The sequence below is a fragment of the Amphibalanus amphitrite genome, unplaced genomic scaffold, assembly GCF_019059575.1.
Source record: "Amphibalanus amphitrite isolate SeventyFive unplaced genomic scaffold, NRLGWU_Aamphi_draft 000309F_arrow, whole genome shotgun sequence".
NCBI classification, from domain to species: domain Eukaryota; kingdom Metazoa; phylum Arthropoda; class Thecostraca; order Balanomorpha; family Balanidae; genus Amphibalanus; species Amphibalanus amphitrite.
This window is the reverse complement of record NW_024881804.1, coordinates 46,250-66,939: the sequence shown is the minus strand read 5'-3', so window position 1 is coordinate 66,939 and position 20,690 is coordinate 46,250. Positions and strand designations below refer to the sequence as shown.

General features: G+C 51.2%; 1 protein-coding gene across 1 annotated transcript in view; it reads right to left on the bottom strand.

The window, feature by feature from the left end:
* The window catches only part of LOC122388119, an 89,024-nt gene extending 68,536 nt beyond the window's left edge, over positions 1 to 20,488 (bottom strand). Inside the window, exon 1 of the mRNA XM_043378918.1 lies at positions 20,327 to 20,488. Within this exon, the coding sequence (XP_043234853.1) occupies positions 20,327 to 20,408 (82 nt within the window). The 5' untranslated portion in view covers positions 20,409 to 20,488. The remainder of the gene's footprint in view (positions 1 to 20,326) is intronic.
* Positions 20,489 to 20,690: the final 202 nt, after the last annotated feature.

The window sequence follows — 20,690 nt, the reverse complement described above, 5'->3', positions numbered from 1 at the left end:
GCTGGACCTGCGTGCAGAGAGGTCAGCACACCGGGAACAAGTTGCTGCGGTACGACCAGCTGCAACTGCTCCTCTCCACCTGCACGGGCACGATACAAACGGAACAGCACACCGTCCAGCAGCTTCAGGCGGTGCCACTGTCTCAGCAGCGTCACAGCGCTGGGGGTCACGTTCGTCGATCTCGGCCTCTTTCCTGTCGACATGTGTCTCGCAATGTCAGCTATCGCAGGGTCCTGGTCCTGCTCGTGGCGAAGAAAGCCATTTGACCACGAGCCAGGAGACACTCTCCGGACCGGGACACTCTCTGGTACAGTTTGAGTCGAGGCATCCTGAGTTACCGGCGGACGTCGGCTCATCACATCAGCTGGTACGTTCTCAGACCCTGGACGAAAGATGATCTCGAAGTCATATTCGGACAGTATCTCCAGCCATCTCGCCAGCACTCCTGAGGCATTTTTGAAATTGAGAAGCCAGCGAAGGCTCGCATGGTCAGTCCTCAGCTCAAAACGCCTACCAAGCAGGTAGTGTCTGAAATGCTGGACGAAAATAACACAAGCCAGCAACTCCTTTCGTGTGGTGCTGTAGTTGCGTTGCGCCTTCGACAGCCTGTGAGACGCGAACGCGATCACCTTGTCCTCTCCATCCTGCTCCTGGAAGAGAGTAGCACCAATGCCTGTGTCAGAAGCATCGGTATCCAGCCGGAATCGGCCAGCACCAGCTGAAAATCTGGGAAATGAGACCACTGGTGCGCTCGTCAGCGCACACTTCAGCTGCTCAAACGCACTCTGCTGCATGTCACCCCATTGAAACTTTGCATCTTTGTGCGTCAGCTGAAACAGAGGAGCAGTTATTTCGGCGAAATTGCGCACAAACTTTCTGAAATATGACGCGAGTCCCAAAAAGCTCGACAGTTTCTTGACTGTACGAGGAACAGGCCAGTCTACTACCTTGGCTACTTTTTCGGGATCAGCTCTCACGCCACCACCTGACACTACATGACCCAAAAAGTTGACCTCTTTACAAAACAAAGAAAGAACATTTCTCCAGATTCAGTGTAAGCCCTGCGGCCTGCAACCTCTGCAGCACCTTATCAAGTTTGGCCAGCACATCCTCCACTCCATTCCCGTGAACCACAATGTCATCAAAATAATGAACACAGTCTTTCGGCGTGATATCTCCCAACACACGATCAAGCAGACGAGCACAGGTAGCAGGTCCTCCCGCCAAACCAAAAATCATCCTTCGAAAGCGGTACGAACCGAAGGGTGTAGTGATGGTGGTCTTATCTCTATCTTTCTCGGAGACACCGATCTGAAAATACGCGCTGTTCATGTCAAGTTGGCAAAACGTATCAGAACCAGACAGCGCATCCAGCGTATCATCAATACGCGGGATCTGATACACAGGAATCTTACTGCAAGCATTCAAACGTCTCAGATCAGCAACCAAACGAAACTTTCCATTCTTCTTTCGAACCATAACGATTGGGGACGACCATGTGCCATTCGACTCCTCGAGAATCCCTTGGTCCACCAGCTCACTGATCTGTGCCTTGACCTCGGCTGCAAGGTGAGGGGGAACACGTCTGGGTGCCTGTCGAATGGGCGGGTGATCGCCGGTGTCTATGTCGTGGGTGACCACATCAGTGAAGCCGATATGGCCGTCAAACATATCCGCATAGCGGGACAACAGCTCGTGGACTCTCTGACGCTGTTCGTCAGTGAGGAGAGACTGATCGAGTTTGGCCAGTTTCTTCACATCAAAATCTGTCGACGCCGAGAGCTCCGGTGCCTGCTCTACAAATCCAACCTCGACCGAAGCCAGACTTCGCTTTTTGAAGAGCGTGATCGGCTCTGCTGTCACATTCCGAACGACCACGGGAATACAAGCACGATCAACATTGACAATAGCACGCACCACCTCAACACCAGAGGGGACATCATCTGGCTCAATCAGAGCTGGGCCGACGTAATCGCAATTTGGCACAAGACCTTGTAGGACCATTTCACTACCAGGAGCAATCACACGGTCACAGCTCAGAGACACATTGCCCAAACTCACAGCCTGTGCAGAAACTGAGCGAACGGACACGTTGGGAACCATGACAAGACGTCTCCGACTCAAATCGATCACACACGGACAATGTTGAAGGAAATCCACTCCCAACGAACAAGGCACGTCAATTGCGTCAGACACAAAAAGGGGAAGGGGGTAAGTGACATCACCGATCTGGAATGGCACTACGACCCGACCCAACAAAGGCAAGTCTTCTTGAGACGCAGTCTTGGCCGTTACACTGGTACGTTTCAGGGTCACATTTGGAAGGGCATCAAACACTGAGCTATGCAAAATACTGATCGAACTGCCGGTGTCCAACAAACACTCGCACTTGACACCAGACACGCTTGCCGTAATGCGCATCGTATCAGTGATCGGGATTGACTTTTCATCGTTACTTACTGGGTCCGACCGGCGACCCCGTGTGAACGACCGGACCCTAGGTCGTTTCCCTGCTGTCGTTCTGGGCACACTCTAGCGATGTGACCTTCACCGCCACACACAAAACATCGACAGCGATTCAGACAGCACCGGTTACGGACATGACCGGCGCGGCCACAACAGTGACACGTCACTGAAGCAGCGGCGTCACCTCTCGGACGCTGGACACGGTTGGGACGGTTTGACACGGTTGGGTTCATCTGGGCCTGGTGCGTCACTGCAGCCAGGCGGGCCTTAAGCTCAGAGACACGTTTGTTTAGAGCATCGACAACAGACTGTTCAGACTCAAGAACACGGACTGGTTTCACAGATGACTGAGAGCCTGGAGCACGCTGGTCGGGAGACACAGCGGAAGAAAGCGGGGATGCTGCAGCATCGATTGTTACTCGTGAACATTGAATGTTGCGCACCTTTGTGACGGCAGAGTCAAAGGAAGAAATGCCGTCGGCAATTACGGCAGTGTAATACTCCTGCGGAAGCGTAGCGAGGAAGTGACAACAGGAGAGGAGTGAGGTCATCTACAGTAGGGAAGGCCAGCTTCATCAGCTTTTTTAAACGAATGACGAATGCATCCAGGGGCTCCTCTGCACCGTAGCGCAAGTTCCGAAGCGCCAAATGGTGCTCGACAATATTCACAGAAACTGCGCGACTCACTGCCACTGTGCAGTCATTGTCCGGAGCCGTGACAGTTTCTACGAGCGGCATGTTGAATATGCGCACACAGGTCATGGAGCAGCGTGTCACCAACCTCAATGGACGAAAGCTCGAAGTTGACCTGTCTCATGGCGCAGTCTTCGAAGATGTTGCAGTGCAGACGGTGTGGTAGCTGGCCACCGCAGCTGTGGTAGTCTCATCTGGTTTCATAATGGCCAGCAAGCAAGCTAGCTCAGTCTTCACTGTCTCGCCACGCATCAAGCGGGCGATAAATGTCAGTGCAAAAGGCGCAGAAAACAATCGGCTTTACATCTCAATCTTCTCACTTTGTAGCGGCGCTCTCAAAAGGCATAGTTTTGCGATAAACACGCACCGTTGCCACATGTAGCCTTTGGGGTTTAGTCTCTTATGACAAAGCCGATATTTAAAATCACATGTTTGCTATATTAGCTAAAACAACCCAAAACAGGCACAAGCACGGCCGGCCCCTGCTCTGCCGACTCTCTCTGGTCTCTGGTCAGCTGTCACTGCCCAAGCGGGGAGCGGGGTGGCGTTGCCCTAGCAACAGTTGCTAGGAGACAGCCGACGGCCTCCTCCCGCGGACGGATGCGGGCGGCGAAACTCAGCCGTCTGTCACGGAATTCAGCATCAAAAATCTCAGCTCATTCTTGTAGGCCGTTTATAACTCAAACTTGAACCACGGCACAGAAAACACGGCACACCGCCGCCATCAAAACCAGTAACCACGGCACACCGCCGCCATCAAAACCAGTAACCACGGCACACCGCCGCCATCAGACAAGAAACCAAGCAAGCAACCACGGCACACCGCCGCCATCAACCACAACAAAACCTCCAACCCGACCAAGGCTATAGAAAACCCGACTCCCGAACCTTCGGGCCGCCGCTCGCCCCCGGCCGTCGGTCCGCTGACCGCCAGAGGCGACCAATCAGAGCTCGCAGACGCCGTCTCTCGGTAGCACCGACCGGATCAGACGGTCAGCGCCGATCGAGGCGACCTCTATTCGTCGGCATCACCAATAATTCCCGAAAGAGGCGCCTAAATCAGTAACATACTCCCCACCTTGACCCTCAGGTCAACACAAAACAGCTTCGTAACACTAGCAAACAGGTTTGATCAGCCATCAATAGGACAATCATCGGCGATAAGTCTAGCATGAGTGAGGCACAGCGACAATGGAACACATTCCCAGTCAACGCCACCACACAACCTATAAGCTATACGATTACAAACAGAAATAAATCACTTCGATCAATCGTAAAACAAATCGCGCAGCACGACGTGCGTCAGCACAACGTCCCCTTTCGACTCAGTGACGTACCAGACCATAAAAGGCACGCTGGATCCGGCTCTCAGGAACACAAGGATCCGAATCACTCCTGAGCTCGCGTAGGATCCTGGGAGGATAGAGAGGGAACGACCTCCAGGTCGTACAGCCGCTGCACAGCGCGCGTCCTCAGTCCTTTCTCTGTACTTACCTCCACTGACCTAGTCTTCCCATCTCGCCCAGGGAGCAGTCTCGTGACCCTGCCCATGACCCACTTCTGCCGGGGAACATGGTCCTCCTCCAGCAGCACTACTGACCCCTCTGTCAACTTACCGTGAGAACGGAACTGGCGCACAGTGGGTGGGAGGCTACGCAAATACTCCTTCCGCCAAACCTGCCAAAATCGGTTCAGACGACGTTATCTGATCCGCGCCCTCTCCTGGAGCGCACTGCCGTCAACCGACCGGGCACTCTCAACCCGGCTCTGGAAGCCCGCGCCTCGGCCGATCAGAAAATGACTCGGGGTGAGCGCGTCTGGGTCCTCAGGGTCGTCTGTGACGGCCGTGAGCGGCCGTGAGTTGACGCATGCCTCTATCTCAGACAGCATGGTCTCCAACTCAGTCCGAGTCACACAGCGGGTCCCCAGGGACTTCCTGAGACCCACCTTGACAGAGCGAATGAGCCGCTCGTAGAAACCACCGTGCCACGGCGCCACCGGCGTCGTGAAACTCCACTCCGGAGCTTTGTCTCCGAAATACCTCCGCAGGGACACGTCTGCGGCCTTGAAATATTTCGCATTATCAGAAATAACACGGGACGGAAAGCCACGTCTGGCAGCGAACCGTCGGAATGCTAACAAAATGTCTGCCTGCGACAGAGACTCCGTCAGCTCGAGATGCACCGCACGCACCTGCGCACACGTGAACAGAGCCACATAGAACTTCTTGTTCGGAAAATCAACACAGAACAGAGGTCCGGCCATATCCACACCGACGGTCGAAAAACAAGGAGACTCGCTGACACGAGCAGCGGGGAGCGGCGCCGCCGGCTCGTTACACGCACGTGCGTCATGTCTCCGACAGGCGACACACTGGCGTTTCACCCGCTTCGCCAAACACCTCAGCCCCACGATCCAGAACCGCTCGCGCAGAGCGGTGATCATCGTCGAAACACCGGCATGTCTCATCAGCAGGTGCTGCTCTCTGACTAACAGTTCTGAAAGACGACACTTCGGCAAGATCACAGGGTGCTTCTCAGCATACGACAGATCTGAGAGCTGTAACCTGCCAGTCATACGGACCAAACCGTCACTGTCGATGAAGGGAGTCAGCTTAGTGAGGCTCGAGCCCCGCGGAAGGGCCTTTCCGGCATGCAGCAGCCTGATCTCGTCAGAAAAGACGTCACCCTGTACGTCTCTGATCAGAGCCAGTCGCGCCTCGTCCAACTCACCAGTTGTGAGCTCACCATCTCTCCTCTCAGAGGGGTTCCGAGCGTTGTGCACAAACCGGCGCACCCAACCAGCGATACGCACAGCCTTACACATAGACCCCCACCTCTCCACTGGGAACACAGGCTCATGCTTCGTCACACTCGGTGACGTCAGAGCTGCCGTCGGTGACGTCAGAGCTGCCGACTCCTCCTCAGTCTCATCTGCGCTCTGCTGAGCCGCAGAGCCGTCTGAGTCACCCGACCTGAGCCAAACAGGGCCCCTCAGCCAAACATCCGACTCCAGGAGGGACTCGGCGGACACACCGCGCGTGAGCAGGTCTGCAGGGTTGAGCTCACCGCTGCAGTGTCCCCAGTCAGACTGGCTCGTGAGAGACTGAATCTCTCTCACCCTGTTCGACACGAACTGTTTCCATCTCGCTGGGTCCGCCTGTACCCAGCCGAGGACAATTCTGCTGTCAGTCCAGCAGTGCGAGGGCGTGGTCTCCGGCAGCTGCAGTACCCGCCGGACGAACACCACCAGCCTGGCCGCCAGCAGGCTGCCCAACAGCTCCAAACGAGGCAGAGTGTGAGCGGCGATCGGCGCCACACGTGCCTTCGCCATGACCAGACACACGTCACGAGAGCCATCCTCACGAGGGGCACACACATAGACCACCGCCCCGTATCCCTTTGGCGAGGCGTCACCAAAGGCGTGAAGGCTCACACCCTCCCCACCGTTCCAACCTGAGCTGAAGTAGCTCCGAGGAATCTCCATCTGCTTCAGGACCTCCAGGCCTCTCACCCAGTCAGAAAACACGTCACAGAGCTCAGGAGGCAGGATCTCGTCCCAGCCCAGGCCGATCCGCCACAGCTCCTGAAACAGACATTTTGCCACCATTGTGTGAGGAGCCAGCCACTGCATCGGATCAAACAACCTCGCGATCAGACTCAACAAGACTCGCTTGGTGGGCACCACATTGTCAGGCAGGCTGACACCCTCAAACACGAACACGTCCCGATCAGGTAGCCATCTCAGTCCGAGAACCTTCACACTCTCGTCCTCAGGACTGCCGGCTAGCGCGTGAGTTCGATCGAGTACGAGCTCACTATTGGATGTGCACTTCGTGAGCTCCATCCCAGCGTCACTGAGGATAGACTGGGCCTCGGTGAGCAGCTCACGAGCACCCTGCTCGGTATCACACCCAGACACAAAGTCATCCATGTACAGAGAAGTCTGGAGCTCTCGAACAGCGCGAGAGGGTGGATACTTATCCAGATGGTACTGGATGGTTGCGATCAGCAAGAACGGCGAGCACGCCGCTCCGAAAATGACTCGCTGAAACCGCATGGTCCGAATACGACCGTCCAGCTCCCACAGAAAGCGGAGAACGTCCTGATCTGGTCTCCTCACCCGGATCTGCAGGAAAGCTTTCCGGATATCGCCGGTGACCGCGAATCTCCACCGGCGAAACCTCAACAGCACCTCACACAAGTTGGGGATCAGATTCGGACCAACCTCGAGACAATCATTGAGCGAAAGACCGTGCCTGTCAGTCGCCGACGCGTCAAACACCGGACGCACGCGCGTTGAGGTGCTACTTTCCTTCACTACCGGCCTGTGCGGTAGGTAGAAAGTGGGATTCTCTGACACGAGCTCCTCTCGTGGCACCTCTGCGATCACCCCATTCGCCTCCATCTCCTTCAGAGCCTGATCATACTCCTCACCCAGCTTGGAGTCCTTTCCAAGCTTCCTCGAGAGACCAGCCAGTCGTACCTCAGCAGCCTGCCTATTGTCGACTAGCTCGCCTGGGTCTCTCTTCCACGGCAGAGCTACCTCATACCGCCCATCGTCCATTCGAATGGAATCGCGAAACTTAGCCTGAACCTCAGCTGAAGAATGAGCATCACTCGAATCATGGATCCCTATCCCTTCTAGATCCCAGAACTGGCGGAGACGGCTCTCATGCAGGTCTCCCAGACAGAGCATTGACACCCCAGCTGTGAGCCCCTCTGTCCCTCACAGTCACCCACCAGGCCGGACACCATCCAGCCGAGCACTGTCTCCTGAGCTACAGGGCCCCCCTGGTTGCAGTGCGCCGCTGGCCTTACCATACTCCAAAAGTAGTCCATACCGATGAGGATGTGCACGTGCAGCGGCTCATCGGGAGGAGGGCGGCCAGCCATCGGGAGGTGAGACAGCTCCGCCATAACAGAGGCAGGCAGGCTGGGCCGGGACAGGGGCGCACAGATCACAGGAACCTCGATGGCCTGCATCGTCACTGAGGAAGGTACATCAGCATTAGCACTCGACAGCGACAGCTCGAACACATCACGATCAACAACACCAGAGCTCCTCCCTCCAAACGCAGCATAGGCCACACTTTCTGATCTGACCCACTTTGGGCTCACCTGCTTCACCACATCAGCTGAAACATAGCTCCTATCCGAGGCAGAGTCAAACAGTACATTTACTGAGAGCTCCTGACCATGCTTGTCTTTCACTAGGGCTCTCACAAGCGGCAGTGCAGTGACTGCACCGTCACTACCACAAGGTAACACTGCATCTGTCGGCACACTAGCACTAACTGCAGTCATAGCTGGGCTGGCCTGCTGCTCAGCCCGCTGAGGTGGGACACTGTTCGATCCACGTATCACTCTGGAGCAGCACACCGCATGGTGCCTGCCACCACACTCTGAGCAGTTCATCCTACATCTGTTGGCCCTGTGTCCGCGCTGAAGGCAGCGGAAGCACAGGCCTGCTTGACGCACTCTGTCAAGCCGCTGAGGCACATTTAGAGGCACAAGAGACGGGCACTGGTCTGACCTGTGGGCCTAAGCACAAAAGCCACAGACCGCCGTTGAAGTCGAGAGTGCTGCTGCTGCTGCAGGGGCGCGCTGCACCCTGCTCCTCTTCTGGCGGGTCCCAGCGGGGCTGCGCCGGGACTCCGGAGCTGATGCAGCAGAGTACGCACCTGAGCGCTCACGACGGCCGATCTCAGAGTCCAAAGACTCCAGCAACCAGTTCAGGTCCGCCTCATGACCCACACCATCCCTCGCCCACTCCATCCTGATGGCAGTCGGCAGTCGTTGTAAGAGCACAGTCACCATCATCACGCCATACGCTTCACCCTGCACTCCCAACGCTTCCAAAGCTCTCACATGCGACAAAAGGTTGTCCTGTAGGACACGAAGGGCATGGACATCAGGAACGGAAGGAGCAGGAATAGAAAGGAGTTGCTGGATGTGGTTGAAGATGATACGTTCCGTCCTACCGAAACGATCAGTAAGGATCTTACATGCGGATGCATAGTTAGGGGCACTCAGTGGCAACCCAGCAATACATGTGCTAGCCTCCCCCACTAGCAGTGATCTCAGATACGAGAACTTCGTTACAGGGTGGGGCAGAAAGATTTACCTGTTTGTTTTCAGTCCATAACTCAAAAAGTTTTGAACGGATTTTGATAAAATTTTGCATGCAGCTTCCCAACTGACTCATGTATCAACTTAAGATCGTTTTTGCATTTCGTAATATTTGTTGGTGAGCTATGGCGAAGCTGACTAAGAGAGCCCAAATTGCGTCGCTTAAGTAGGTTGGCCATAGCTCCTGAAGCGTTGCCAAACAGCTCGGTGTTGCCGTAAAAACTGTTAACAGTGTAAATAAATGACTTAAAAAGACAGGGTTGGTGTCGACGAAGTCCATGCCAGGCAGAATAAGGGATATCTGCTTCAAAAAGCTGGTTAATATCGTGCACAAGAAGGTGTTTCAAGTTCTAGGCGAAGCATGCGCAAACTGCCAAGGGAGCTCAGTGTTTCGCCCAGAACCGCCAAGAGAATCATAAACGACGGCTTTGGCTTTATTTCATACAGGATGGAACATCGGCACCTAATTTCGGCGGCATCCAGGGAAAAGCGGCTACACAGGACCCAAAAAAAACATTGCGTGTCGGGTCGCGGCCGGCCGGCCGCGGACCATTTTCAGAAGTGGCGGGCAGACCGTGCGTCGAGTACTTGCTTTCTCGCGTGGCGGTACTGGAGTTCACTAGCATTGTTTAAAATATTTTCATTTGCCATGAACTTGAAATTATACACTGTAATTAACGATCATTTGTCAATTATTACAAGTTCCTCAAAGATCTTCTTTGAAAGCAAATGATTTCATTTCACTCAAGAATTGTCTTGTCCACCACTATAACCGCCACCCAGCCGCCCTCCATTGGAAGAGATAGGCTCTGCGGCACAAAGTGTCGTTTTAAACTGGACTGGGAACCAATGTGTGATGACATTTCGAGCTAAATTTATGCTCATTGTGTACCTAGAAGCATTGGAAACAACGCTCTGACTGTACATTTTTAGTTTTTTGCCTCTAAATGAAAATATTTACAATCAAGTACTTTGCAAGCGCAGTTTAGAAGGTCCCGTAATGCTAAAGTTCTATCTCCTACAAGTATGTAAATACTGCCCTAGGGAACCAACAGCTCGCATCGTACTGGCTTTAAATTATGTCCATATTGTTCCCAGTACTTTGCTGAACACTGTGGTGAGTGTACATTTTTCGTTTTTTGCTTTGCAAGCGTAAAATTCGTCTGGTTTTACACCGCTTCATTCGCCTCCATAGCCCGGTAACGGCGCCGCGCGGCCCGGCCGGCCAGCGCCCGCTGTAGTTCCAAACACTGCCCGATAGATGGCAGGCGCAGAAGTGATCCCAGCCGTCCCGGTACGGGAGGAAATCAGGAGCGCCGGTAACAAGGCATTCTTCTGGTCCAATGACAACATGTTCATGCTTGAGCCCCAGAGACACTCCCAAAACGTCAAATTTTTGGCAGATGGTTCATCCAGTATTGATCCTGCTATTCGCACCATTTTTCGTCGCCAGAAGCCTGCTGGTGTCTTGGTTTGGGCTGCCGTCGCATCCGACGGCTCAAAAGGATCCTTGGTATTCATCAAGGAGGCTGTGAAAGTTAATGTACAGGTTTAAGTCCATCTGCTGGAGGAACATGTTTTGCCTTGGGTCACTCAGTCGTTCCGAGACGGATACGTCTTCGTCCAGGACGGTGCGCCGCCGCAAACGGCCAACATCGCTCAACCGTGGTGGAAGACCCACATGCCTGGGTTCTGGGACACAGACATTCGGCCATCATCAAGTCCAGACCTGAACCCGATGGACTTCGCAATATGGACCATCTTGGAGAGGAGGGTGTGCGCAGCAGCACACAGCAGAATCGCCGCCCTGAAGCTGGCCCTTGAGACGGCACCGTCAAATCTTGGCGGGGACACCATGCGGCGCTCGTGCCCCTCCGCAGAGGAACGTTTCGAGGCAGTGGTGAAGGACAAGGTGACCATATTGAGCCATAATGCCGTCGCTGAGAAGTGTACATGCTACTGCACATATGTGCCAGAAATCAATTTGATATCTTTGTTCAGGGCCGAAATACAGGGTGTCCCAAAAGTAAGGTCATGATTTAAAGCTTAAATATCTCGAGAAGTATGAGTCCGAATCACTTCCAATTTTAACACGTGCAAGGTATATCCATAAAATTATTTTCTTGCATGCTTAAACCATTTTTCATCATAACTACACTGAGCAGTAGGCATAAAACCGAGAAGGTCGAAATTCAACTCTTAGAGAGGGTCCGTCATTAAAACAAAGGGTAAATACCGCCCAGTTTTCGGCCCTAAGCAGACCCTATCAGCTCGCCCTATCTCTGAACTGATGCATAGTTTCGCCTCAACCGGTAAAACGTCAGAAAAAAAGGTATAATGTACGCACAGGGCATGTATACTTAGCCACCTGTGCTTCGAGGTCCTGAGGACGACAGCGGGAATCGGGTGAAAATAAATCAAGAGAGGTGGCCGAGAGTCCTCCCAGTGGTTCTTCTGCTCGTCGCAACGCAGCTGTGCCGACACCATTAACCAGCAGTGGCTTCAGCAGGATGGGGACTATGCTTGCACCGTCCTGAAGATCATGCATTGTCTCCGAGAGTGGATGTGAGATCGCGTAATTTTCAGCCAGGGCAACGCCATTGAATGGCCTCCGTGGTCACCTGACGTTACATCTTCATATTTTTATTCTCTGGGTACACAACGGAAAGGTTGTCTTTTAGGACAACCCAACGAGCCGGGAAGAACTAAAGGATGATCCCTCCGAGCAAACATAAGCGGCATCTCACCAGAGAATCGCTCCAGAATAGTGGAGGAAGTATAACGCAGTCTATTCGTGCACGCGGCCCGAAATGGTAGCCATGCAGAAAAGCAGCAAATGTGGGGCTACGAGCGAATGTATTGACTCATATGTATATCAGAATAAAATTTTATAAAATGCTCTTTCATATGATGTCCTATTTATCTCTATCCATCGCGCATTTTTGGCGGTGTGGCCAAAACAAATGATGACCTTACTTTTGGGACACCCTGTATTTAAGAAAATCAAGAGGTAAATCTTTCTGCCCCACCCTGTATATCAGGCAAGTCACTGTCATGTACGGATGCTCTGAACATCTCCCAAAAGGCTTGCCACTCAAGTACATCACCCCCAAACTTGGGCAAGTCCAGTTTAGGCAGCTTTACAGTGTGGCTACTCACAGAGATGCCGCCCGATGCAGAGTCAGTCCCTGAACCACTCACAGCTTTCACCACATTGGAGAGCACGCAGAGTACAGAATCACGAAAAACTCCAGCCTTCTCGATGTCATCCAGCATCTCGCTCTCCGACTCGATCATCAGCTCCAAGTCACTCTGTAGTCCATCCAGGTTGCTCAGTCTGGTCTCCAGCTCCTTCTGGATCACTCTCAGGGCCTCCTGATCGGGCTGATCCGCATCCAGGAGTTCTTGAGCCTTGTTCACAGTTCTTGAAAGCCACCCCTTGGCAGCCACTCGTTTCTTATACATCATGGACAAGTCTGGGACCAACGCCATGGCTTAGGCGTGAAAACAGCAAGAGTTAAAGCAAATGGTCCACAGTAACAGCAAAAGAAAAATCAACAGATCTTGAAACTCTTCTTGGCACAGAGCCAAACAACTGGGAGCTCAAAACTCATCAGAGTAAGGTCCAGTACCTACTCACTTGACCAAAGTCAATCACCATCAGCCTGGTGCAAAACAAAGCAAGCTCACAGCACCCCATCTCAACTGGCTGTCACCGGCTTGCACTCACTGCACATCCAAAGGCTCCGTCCCGGGTTTCGGCACCAAAATGTCACGGAACTCAGCATCAAAAATCTCAGCTCATTCTTGTAGGCCGTTTATAACTCAAACTTGAACCACGGCACAGAAAACACGGCACACCGCCGCCATCAAAACCAGTAACCACGGCACACCGCCGCCATCAAAACCAGTAACCACGGCACACCGCCGCCATCAGACAAGAAACCAAGCAAGCAACCACGGCACACCGCCGCCATCAACCACAACAAAACCTCCAACCCGACCAAGGCTATAGAAAACCCGACTCCCGAACCTTCGGGCCGCCGTTCGTCCCCGGCCGTCGGTCCGCTGACCGCCAGAGGCGACCAATCAGAGCTCGCAGACGCCGTCTCTCGGCAGCACCGACCGGATCAGACGGTCAGCGCCGATCGAGGCGACCTCTATTCGTCGGCATCACCAATAATTCCCGAAAGAGGCGCCTAAATCAGTAACACCGTCTATATGTGCACCGATTGTTTTTGTGTCCATATTACATGAAATCATGATCTGAGAAGCTTTTACCAAAAATCCAGTCAAAAAACTTCACAAAAAGTAAATTCAACTTGCCTAAAACGCAATTATCTCAGATGACCTAGGTTGACCTTGACCCTGACCTTGACACCTGTACATCGTCGAACAGCATGTTCCATGATAGGTGGGAGGTAAGAATGGCAAAAAAGGCCGAAATCAAGGTGTCAAAAGCTCACAAGGCCCATAGCCAACGCAAGATGTTGAGAATTGGCCATTTGGGTCATGACATGACCTGAAAAACAAGGCCATATCATATAAGTGTGGCTGCCATGGGGTTTTCCGGGGTGCGAATATCGTGTTAGTTTCAATCAGAGATGATGTCTTCAACCCGCGAGTTGCTTTCGATCAGAGATGATGTCTTTAACCCGCGAGTTGCTGGGGGGACGTTAAACGCCCCCACTTTTTTCGCCGGGCCATAGCATAAAAACGGCGCGCCGCAGGCGCGCTAAATTTTGGGTACCTGTACGGAATTGATTGAAGTCTATTGTGACAAAATTAAAAAAAAATCGGTCAGAAAATTTTGAGATATCGAGGTTTTAGTGACGTCATGATTTCTGAGTTTTCGACCAAAAACGGCATATGTTCAAAAAATCATATAAAATCACTGAATAGACATACAGACATGCCGTAAACGGCATTAGACTGCCAATACCAAGAGCAATCAAATGGCTATCTTCGATCATTGATTATCGTTTCGCATTTGCCAAAATCTTGATCTGAATCTTGGCAATTTCTTGTGACTATTTCACGACCATGATACACACATTTTTTAAATTGAACTTTTCGAGCCAAACACGTACACATATGATAAAATTAATGTCACCATCGTGTTCTACGCCCCAAATTACCCATAAAACACGTGTCACATGCTGCGAATATCAGTTTTGATTTTCGGGGATATGTGCCTACCCGGTTGACCTGACCTTGACCCTGACCTATGCTTGACTGACACCTACATGGGGCTGACACTCTTGTAGGCCTTATATGATGGATTGTGCAAAGTTTTGACAGAGTTTATGACGAGAGGCGCTCATTGCGAAGTCCTGAAGTCCATGCTACTGAAAGGCCGATTTCAGGTGTTTGACCTGACCTTGACCCGACCTGTGACCTCAAAATTCAACTTTAACCCTCGCATGTGTAGGGGGGGGGTCGGATGGACCCCCCCCCATGGTTTTTCGCGAATAACTCGCGTAAAAAGCGGCCGATCGCGACGAAATTTTCAGTACCCTCGCATTGATCAATTTTACACCTACCCTGAAAATTTCATGACCCTGACCCAAATGACCTTTGACCTGTGACCTCTTTTCCAAGACCATGTTTGGCCGGAATCGCGATTTCGCGTATGTCGGCTCGCACTAGCCGCGTGTTTGCAAGCTTTTCGTGGTTTCAAGCGTTCAAACATGTGATTTGATGTTACTCCCGTGTGTGTCAAGGTCACCTGAAGGTCAGGTCAGGTCATTGACCTTTGGTGACCTCGGGTCACTTTTTCGAGTTTTACATGTTTCTAGGCTAGTTTTTGGAGCTGAATTCGAATTTAGCAACCATTTGAACATTTACGAAGTAGTTTTGGTGACTTCGTAACATGTTACGAAGCTGTCAGAGGCGGTTGACATGTACTACGAATACCCGTCACGACGCCTACTGGTTGACCTGACCTGACCTGACCCGACCTGGTCTAAATGCTTCAAGACATCATCTGTGATCAAAACTAACACGATATTCGTGATCAGCACCCCGAAAAACCCCTTAGCAGCCACACTTTACGACTTTCTAACAGGTCCCGATTTTCCCGACTTTGGGTCATTGACCTGACCTGGAAGGTCAATCAATGACCTAGGACCTTAAAATTGGGTATCATCGGCTTCCTCTCGTCACGGGCAACACGCTCGTTTTTTCCGCGAAGCTCTAGCTCGATCAGGGGCCAAACGGCAAGGGGGGGTCCAACCAACCCCCCCCCCCCCTACACATTAGAAGCTGGCAAACGCCGCACACATGCGAGGGTTAAAGTACTCACCTGAAGCGTCTCGTCGCGTTCTTTCGTTTGCCGCCTCGTGCGTTTCGCTGCGCCTATTGGTTCTCGAGTTATCGGCTGGGGGCGTTTAACGCCCCCCCCCCCCCCCCAGCAAACGGTGGGTGGCGAAATACCCCAGCAACTGCCGGGTTAAGCATTTAGACCAGGTCGGGTCAGGTCAGGTCACGTCAGGTCAACCGGTAGGGGTCGTGACGGGTATTCGTAATACGTGTCAACCGCTTCTGCAGCTTCGTAACATGTTACGAATGCACCAAAACTACTTCGTTAATGTTCAAATGGTTGCTAAATTCGAAATCAGCTCTAAAAACTAGCCTAGAAACATGTAAAACTTGAAAAAGTGAACCGAGGTCACGAAAGGTCATTGACCTGACCTGACCTTCAGGTGACCTTGACATCCACCCCAATGCATGGGAGCAGCATCAAATCACATGTTTGAACGTTTGAAACCACGAAAAGCTTGCAAACGCGCGGCTAATGCGAGCCGACATACGCCGAATCGCGATTCCGGCCAAATATGGTCTCGGAAGGTAGGTCACAGGTCAAAGGTCATTTGGGTCAGGGTCATGAAATTTTCAGGGTGGGTGTAAAATTGAGCAATGCGAGAGTACTGAAAGTTTCGTCGCGATCGGCCGCTTTTTACGCGAGTTTGCGAAAAACCTCAGGGGGGCTGCATCAACCCCTCCCCCTGTGCCGGCGAGGGTTAAGTTGAAAGTATCAATTTGGTTCAAAATGATGATGTAGATAACCTAGTTATCTACATCACTCATAACCTAGTTATGATGATGTAGATAACCTAGTTATAACCTAGTTAACGTGAAAGATAGGATTCCCAAGGCCAAGCAAAAGGGTACGATATATGAAATGCAATGTGAGTGTGGCGAAATTTACATTGGAGAAACAGGGCGCCCAAAAGATGTCAGGCTCAACGAGCATGCTAAAGACATCGAGCACGGGCGGGTACAAAAGTCGGCACCCGCTCGGCACACTAGGCAGTGCGGTAGAAACATGCACCCCATGGAAGGCAAAACTTTGGCATGTGAGAGTAACTGGAAAAAGAGAATCGTGCGCGAAGCAATAGAAATAAAAGAAAAAGATCCATACATGAACATAGATGTAGGAAAATTTGGCCTTAGTCCAATATGGGATTTCACCCTTAGAGATAGGTCGACATGAGCATAAGATGTCATCCATAGGAACTAAACATACACCCGGTTGTGCAAATTGATCTATTGTGTCCGATGTATGTATCTCTGTAGACACAAGTAAGGTAGTAGGTATCCATATAGAAGATTGGTTGCACTACTTGTTATGTAGAGGAACATGCAAGCTAAAAGACCGTGTCAGTTTTTTGGCAAGTGATATATTTTTGAAAAATTTAACCCGTCTAGGGAATAATTTTGGTGTGTGGTTTTTCATATATGTAATTGTTTTTATTTTGTCCAGTGACCAAGGGTGAGCAACATCATCCGAAATATATGGACTTGTGAGCTAGATATTATTATCCCAGAGAATAATCCGAAAAGTGACTATACATAACCTAGTTATTTAAAGCTAACTATCTTACGACGAGAGCGGTCGGCATTCTTGGTATGCAGTGTTATTCATTGAAAACCGGTCGGAGCGTTTGAGTCTTTAACACGCACAGTGGAAGGGTTGCGAGTACACCTTTTTGCACTCAAAATAGGCATCTTTTCATTCAATTTCGGCGAATTGCATTCAATTTTAGCGATCTCTCTATTCGAAGCAAATGAGAGATCGCTAAAATTGAATGTAATTCGCCGAAATTGAATGAAAAGATGCCTATTTTGAGTGCAAAAAGGTGTACTACGCCCAGTGGAAGGGGGGGCGGATGTCGCCCCCCCCCTAAGATCTCAGCTCCCACTGGAGCTAGAAAAACGAAATTTGGAGGGTAGGTGGGGGCCATGGGGAACTCTGTTGTGTGTGAATTTCATGACCCTAGGTCAATATCTTCAAGGTCAAATGAGGTCAAATGTGGTCAAATCTGCCATATTAGCGACTTTTTTGCGTTTACACGACGATAACTCAAAAAGTTACCGGCCGATTTTTTTACATCTTTCACTATACGAAAGAACAAACATTCGTGAGTATTTATGGTGAATTTCTAGATAATCCAACAATAAATATGGCAGTTAGAAGCCTGCTAAGGGTAAGATGTCGCCGGCTGAAGCGGCATCGGCCGACGCGGGAAACGCGGCAATCGCAATTTTGTGTTTACACACTCATAACTCAAGTTGTTACCGGCCGATTTTCAAAATTCTTTGACCATATGATTGCCTGTACATTTCTCAGTCTTCTCACCGAATTTGACGCGAATCTGATATAATCAGCGGTAAGGAGCGCGATGTAAAGACGGAACCGTCCCGCCCCGGCACAGTCTACAATTCAGGCGGCGCGTAACGGCTAACGCCGGCCGCCGCGCCGCCGCGCCGCCGCGGCGGCAGGATGTTTGACTTTACACTGCTATTACTAGAAAAGTTGTGAACCGATTTTCTTACTTCTTGCACGAGAAGATCCGCAATTCAATTCTGGACAGGTAGCCGAAATTTCACATTGATATTATGCTTGCGGCGCGAGTTATTGGCGAAAAACAGGAGGAGTGGGCGAAATCCGCCCCCCCCCCCCTTCCACTGCGCGTGTTAACCCTCGCCCTGGCAGGGGGGGTCGATGCGACCCCCCCTTAGGTTTTTCGAAGATGGCGTAAAAACGGCGGCGCGCAGCGCCGCCAAATTTGGCACAGCCTATGGGGCAGCCTTTTTACATATGACCTGAAAATTTCAGGTCCGGGTGACCTTGGGTCAGGTCACCAGGTCAGAAAAACGGTACAAGGTCATGGTCAAATTTCAATTTTCTTTTTGCACCTGTCCAACTCACAGTTTTGCACTGATTTCCTTCAAACTTCCAGGATGTGCTAAGTTCACCGAGTTGTATAACATATAGGTCGGGTTTTTTGAGGTCACTGACCTGAGGTCAGTTAGAGGTCATTACGTCGTAATGTTAAGCCTATGGGAAAATACTAAATTCGGAAAATACTGGAGATATCCGCTTCGTTCTATCACTTTTGTGCTTTGAAACCACAGTACTTAACAGCAGGTCACTTGGTGCTTCTTTGTTTGGTGTACTTATCCATGGGTCAGGTCAAATGAGGTCAACTGAGGTCAAATGACGTTTTTCCAATAACTTGGCACATAATGACGCTAGAGCTTAAAAAATGGTATCATTGTGTTCCTGGTGATCAGCTGAATCGACTGATATGCGATATGATGCAATTCGGTTAACTTTAACTTAATTTATCAATTTAAGTTTATTTAAAATTTAAGAAAAACTTTTCGTGCACTTCAGCAAGCTAAAAAGTACATCATTCGACGCGCCTTGACGTGCTGAGTTCACTGGTGCTTTTCTTTTTGCTCTATCTTAATTAGATCAAAAGTTATAAGCGAAAAACTTTTGACCTGTTTTAAGCGAAATTTTTACATTTATAACCCCCAAAACCCCCTAAATATTGACCTAGAGCAACCAAATTTGCACAGGGGCGAGAACTCCAGGGGGCCCACCTATCTATAAAATTTGGTGTTTCTAGGTGCCATAGGAGCCAATCGCGAGGGGGGGGTCGCATCGACCCCCCCCCTGCCAGGCCGTGTTATGAAAAATGCCCTGCCAGGGCGAGGGTTAATTAAGTGGTCGCCGCTTACTTATCATGCGGCATACACGCCGCACATAACCGCCAATGCCGCAACGCAGCTTAGATTTCGAAGTAAGCATTTAGTCTCACCCCTGTGCGTGCGGCCCGGGTGTTCCGTTATTACGGAAGGCGCCCAGCCGGTGGCCGCGCTGACAACGCTACGGAACTCCGAATGTCCAGGTTTCGATTGGCACCACTATTACAGATGAAGTAAGGTTGGGGGAGCTTTTATCGAACGGGAATGATAGACGTTCTGATTGCGTATCTAATACCTATAATAACCCAAGCGTATCTAATGGGTTAATTGAAGAGAGGCGACTTATGTCAACTGACCGATGTGCAGCGTGCAAATATTGATACTCTGCAACTGTTGTTTTTGTTGTTGTGTTTGTTTTCAAATGATTTTACCATTCCGTAGTAAGCGACTGTCAGCTGAGCTCATTGAAGGCATGACAGGGACGGTTCTAGGAGGGGGCAAAAAACTTAGTCTCAGGACGGAAAATACAGACTTTTGCCAAAAGTGACGGTCGTGTTGCGGTTATGTAACGCTCTCCATCCGGTGATTGTGGCTTTACCCGGCACGGCGGCTGGGTGCACCGGTACTTTGAGCACGGCTCGCGCGGCCGCTCCGCGCGGCCACCGTTGCGGGTGCTCGCGTATGTGAAACGAGTGTGCTGTCACGTGATAGGCCGAGCCGAGGTCAGGAGCTCCCGCCGGACGGTGCGTCAGTTAGTTTTCAGTACTGACTCAGACAGCACCTCCCGCCGACCTCTGACCGCCGCCCATTCGATAGCCATGTCAACTGCAGCCGCACGGGGAGGTCGGGGAGGTAGCTCTAGTCAACAAGGGGCTATAACAAAGTGGTGTGGTATTGCGCGTCCCTCCGTTAGGACTTCCGCACGCTCGATGGCAGAACCTTTGAGATATTGGCCGGTTTTGTTGAAACAAGTATAGCCTACCATGCAGTGAGCAGAGGGCTGTACAACACTGCTGACTGCTAAACCAAAAACTCACCAGTGTAGAACTTCGATAGGTGTGTTTTTGTCCGACGGATTCTTGCTGCCTCCCACACATGCACCAGCAGAAGAGGGAACATGCCAGCTATATAGTCGACAAGTCCACTCGGAGTGTGACCCACATTGGATCGTACCTTTTCAGGCAGTTCATCGAAGTGGTGAATCTGCAAAAAAGGTGCAAAACTGTTGATTTCGTTGCACGTGAACCAAAGCATGCTATCAACAGTAAAACATAACAGTAAACAACAGTAAATCAACAGTAAACAAAGCAATGCCAATCGTAAAGCACCCCAAGACGAAACGACGGAACTTTCAGTGCCTTACCCACATCAATCTGACATCTTCTGGAGTGAAAAATGGAC